Source organism: Myzus persicae, unplaced genomic scaffold, assembly GCF_001856785.1.
Source record: "Myzus persicae strain clone G006 unplaced genomic scaffold, MPER_G0061.0, whole genome shotgun sequence".
NCBI classification, from domain to species: domain Eukaryota; kingdom Metazoa; phylum Arthropoda; class Insecta; order Hemiptera; family Aphididae; genus Myzus; species Myzus persicae.
In genome coordinates, this window is record NW_019102150.1 from 340081 (window position 1) to 345380 (window position 5300).

The 5300-nt window shown below is 33.2% G+C and overlaps 1 protein-coding gene across 1 annotated transcript; it reads right to left on the minus strand.

Moving 5' to 3' along the window:
- Window positions 1-1091: 1091 nt before the first annotated feature.
- Window positions 1092-4420, minus strand: LOC111031391. The gene is made up of 2 exons (XM_022311304.1): window positions 4237-4420; window positions 1092-1917 (listed from the first exon to the last, which is right to left on the minus strand). Exons 1-2 carry the CDS (start codon window positions 4267-4269, stop codon window positions 1387-1389), a joined length of 564 nt encoding a protein of 187 aa, XP_022166996.1. The 5' UTR covers window positions 4270-4420; the 3' UTR covers window positions 1092-1386.
- Between the last annotated feature and the right edge of the window lie 880 nt (window positions 4421-5300).

A 5300-nucleotide genomic window follows, 5' to 3' on the forward strand; every position in this document is an offset into this window, starting at 1 on the left:
TTGGCGGAAAAACGCTCCGGCACGTCAAGTTGTTGTGAAGAGCGCATGCACGTATTATATGCGAACGACTAGCGTACTTACCTGTGTGCATTACACTAGGAATCGGATTAAATGTTAAATATAAATATATATATATACATGTTGTTTTTTTTCCATATCGAGCGTGGTATAAAAAAGTCCGGAAAAGTGGGAGAGAAAAAAAACAGAGCAGGATACAGAACCGGAAGAGTCGGGCACTACGCATAACGCCGCCTGTTTCTATATATTATACTGGGTGTAATGTGATATACAATTCTGAAAAAAAAATCGTGGCAATCGAAATACGATTAATGGTTGGTCGCCGACATATCTTCATGGTCCCAGGGAAAACTATAGAGGAAATCGAAAAATTACATCCTAAAAGTACACTGTCCGAACACGCCGAGTGAATCTTCTCTGTATACAGCAAACCTAGCGTCCATCAGAAATAAAAAGTGTTCGGATAAAAAAAAAAACCATCATAGTAAAATCAATACACTGCAATCCTAGCTAGGTATAAAGAAATCTATAAGACATCATACATTCGGCGGGCTTAATATTTAACGTTTGTACGTCGTCGGAGACTTACATAGGTATAGTGTATTAAATCGTTACTTACAGTATACCCTACGAATACAATTTGTAACTAATGATAACGAAATATTGCCGTATTTTCATTTTTTTTTTTTTATTTGCTCTTGTCGGCACAGCGTCTGTCGTAAATCTTCTCGGCGAATTGAATTGCTTAAACTATATTCTTTATGCCGCCACGCCACGCCACGGTGCACGGAAAAGTTTATAAAAGTTTAAAGTCATTAAAAAAAGAAAAGAATATAGTACCAACGCGGTATATATATACCTATATACGGCGAAGGTAGTAAATAATAATTATCGGCGTATCGCTGAAGGTCCGATGAAAAATTCAAAGAGTTCGGCGAAATGACGAAAAAAGTGAGAAAGGAAAAAAAGACTTAAGTACATCCGGACCAGGGACTGTGCGCAATGGTGCGGGTGGAAGAGGGGAATGAGATGGCGAAAACAATAGGTGAACCGGACAAATGATAAAGACGATATCCCATACATACATATTACATATATATACATATACATAGTACTGCTAAATATAAATATAATATTATTATTAGATAAGTACCGGCGATGAGTATTATGTTACGCTCAATATTTATGTATACATAATATAATGTTACAATATCAGTTTACACACGACGTTCGGGGTCTACATAAAATCATAACAGTGTTACGTAAATTATTGGCGTACATCGATTATGACGGAAGTACTGCAAATTTATAGTATATAGGTACACACACACAAAAAAAAAAAAAAAATCAGAACAAAACGAGACCGGGTCAAAAGTTGTCGAGCACCGCGGCCGTGTCGGCCGACTGCTTGATCCGGTGGTCGGGGTCGGCGTACACGTTGGACGGCAACAGTGCCTTCTCGAGGGCCATGAGCACTCCCAGGTCCCGGATGAGCGCCTTTCGGCCCGTATTGTATCGGCCCAACAACGTCCTGTAAGTCTTGAACAGGGCTTTCTTGTGCTCGGGGTCCTTGCAAAGCAGGTACATGCGCCACGCAGGATACAGGTCCAGGAAATCGTCGTAGCACCGGTCGAACACGTCGGCCGCGGTTCTCTGCACTTCGTCCATGGCCGCCAGCGCCCTTTTGAGCTTCTCGGTCTGAGCCTTCGCAGCGGCGGGGTCCACGTCGTCCTCCGCCTTCGCACAACCCAGCGACTCGGCCGCCACCAACATCTCCGCAACGTCCTTGGTCATTTCCTTGTCGTGGTCCATCATCTCCGAAACGGATTGCTCGAACACCCCCTCGGGACCGACCTCGTCCGGTTGTATTAATGCGGTCACAGTCACAGCCGCCGCCACCTACAACAACACGACCGTGATCGCACCACCGGCGACGGGGAGGTTTGTTTTTTTATTGTTTCATTATTATGATATGGTTTGGTTTGGTATGGTATGATATGATGATGTTGATGGTTTTTAAAATTATTATGATTATTATTAAAATTATTTAATGGATCAGCTGTTACTACGGTATGGATAACTTATTTTATCGGCTTTATATAGTACGGGCGGTAACTATCGGTATAGTCCGCAAGTGTATGCACATCAGTGTTGGTAATTTCGTCAATCGTTAGAATTAATTTTTAGATTATTTATTTAACTTGAAATAAAATTAATTATAATAGAGAAATTGAAGGATGTATAATATTTTCTGCATACACCACTACAAATTAAATGTGTTACCTAAATAAATAATGTATTAATATTGTAAGTAGACTTGTACACTACAAGTAGATTCAGTAGATTATTATAGTGGACCATTTCGAAAAAAAATTCCGTGACAACTTATCTGTTGAATAATAATTTCTATATAAGATATACCTTATGTATAGTATGTACCATAACAATGTTTACATTAATTAGAGTTTATAATCATAAATTTGTAAACATAATTCATGTGGTAAGGGAACAAGTCCCGCAATTTAAGTCTCGAAAAGTTTATTATACGACAATAAAAGAGCCATAAAAATAGAGAAGGCGGAGAGTCGCATACAGCGTAATACATAATATATTCCAATAATCAAAGACAAAAAATAAAAAAAACATTGTAAGTTTATTTATTCACTGAAAAAAACATAAGGCTGTAGGTAAAATGAAGCAATGAAAACTTTTATTAAAAAAAAGGGAAAAACCAGAAGGGACAAGAAATTATTCGTAATGATGAGAATATTAATGAATGTATAACATAATGCATTTGTTTATCATCAATATTGATATTTTATGACATGTTTGAAAACAAGTTACGGCAAGATTATCAATATGATAATCCTGAAGGACATGCCTTTCTCCTTAGGCGTATAATATAATATTATAGATTCAGGGCAGCAAAATATGGCTATATTGATTTTATTTTCCGAAAATACATTAAAAATTTTTTCTTGAGGTTTATGTTAATACGTTCGACTCGTTAAACAGACTTTTTAAATTTATAAAAAAAAAATGAAAATTTTAAATTCCCATTAGGTACATTCGTTAGTATATAAGCACTTTAGACTCTATCTTATTATACATAAGGACATATTATGCAAAAGAAAATTATAGTGCAACACGGATAATGGTTATACCAAAAGCGTACTTAACTCATATTAGTTAATTAATTAAATTAAAACACCACATGAAACTGGAAATAATAAAAGGTGCTTGATGTGATATTGATATTGTATGATATATTTTTCATGTTTAAACAATTATGATGTAGTGAGCAAAAAATAATAGATACTCATAATTCTGCATAAATATGCTACTTGACGAGTAGAAGGTAATACATAATAATAATAAAAACTTAAGAGAAGATATAAATATTTTTTTTTTTTAATAAAACATTTAAAATCTAATATATCATACACCTATAGGCATTTTGATGATAATAAGTCATACCTAAAATTGACCATCTACCTCTCAAAAAAACAAAAACCCCGATTGAGTAGGTACAAAAAACATTTTAAAATATTTTATAATTGATATTGTTTGAATTGGTTAGTGTGTCAATTATACAAAATAATGATAATTATTATGCCAAAAAAAATATAACACAAGTTCGAAGACTTTAATCAGGAAGGAAAAAATTGAAAGGAACCCACAATTGAATTAAGTCACATAAGCAAGTTTTTCCTGAAATTTAACCTTTAACGTATTAAAAATTTAATATAACTATAGGTATGGTAAAAACATTAATCTGACGGCAGAAGCAATTTAAACCAGACGTAATATATTATAATCATGTAACCAATAAAATATATCTCTAAACTGATATGGGTAGTCTGATAAAAATTAATGTTATTGATGCATGATAACATTAATTGGATAAATTTTATATTTTAGTTATATTTACCAATACAATTAAATATTACGAGATAATATTATCAAGTAATAGTATTATTTATCACCTATTTGAAAACATGAAATTTGGGGCAAGCCTATTGCGAGACTAAAGTTTTAGACATATTATTATAAAAGTAAAACTGTGGCTCAAGAAAATATCAGGGATATTTAATCGTGGTGTTAATAATTTGTCCGTTTTATTTTCAAATCTGTTTAAAATGAAATGTAATATCGTACAATAAAATAATATAATAATAATCATCATCATCATCAACAATAGATTTCGTATAAGCTTACCGCAAAAACGGCGTACACGGTGTACGCTGACATTCCTCTATAATTGTTTTCGTTTAAGTATTGAGTTCGTCAGTGCAATGGCACTGATGACCGTTCATATTACATTCATCGCACTGTTCACCGTTTTGATGCGTTATTATCCGAATAAACAACACATGTACAAACGTATAGATTGTAAATAAAGTGAGAGAATCGCATATATAGGTGGTATTTTTTTGATTGCGATTGACAACTGTTCAAATTGTTAAATAATTGTATACGCAGTGTACAAAAACTATAGGTAATAGTTGTTTAGATTATTATTCATCAGTTGTTTCAATAGAACGTGTGTATATTATTGAAAATAAGAAAACCGTTAATTGCACTGTACAAGACACATTTATGATTTGTATTCATGTAAAATCGTTGTTGTCAAACTTTTAACATTTGTCATGCGTGTTTCTTCGGTGTACCAGCCATAGCAGCCGTTCATCGAGGTAATTTAAAACACATAAAGTTCGTCCCAGTTGTGATTCATATTATTTAATATGTACACATGTACAGATTATACAAAGCAATCTCTCCAACCAAAAACTCTAATAATATTTCAGTTCTCGCGTTTACACAAAAAAGTAATTTTGACCCCTTCATCAACATTTTGCACTTAGTACATCGGCGTAATTAATTTTAATATTTTACGCAAACTCGACACAACATCGAATCAATCTAAATCATTTAAACGACTAGTAAATAATTATAATCTTGAATTCTGTGCAAATGCCGCGTGTTTTTTGTTTTGATTTGTTTTAAGTATGTATCGTTGATCGAGTACGATTGTGTGTGTTTGTGTGATTATCAATACACTCGTACAAAATATTTAAGTTTTCAAGTCCCAAACTTTTAAGAGTATTTGTGTATTTTCTATAGGATCATAAAATTAATGATCTCATGTTAAGTATAATGTTTTGTATAAGAAAAGCAACTAAACAAAACGAAATACGACATTTCCCTACAAAGTATATTTAACAATTTAAAATGTTTAAATGCTGTTTAATGTATAAATTACGAAAAAGAACTAAAAAAAA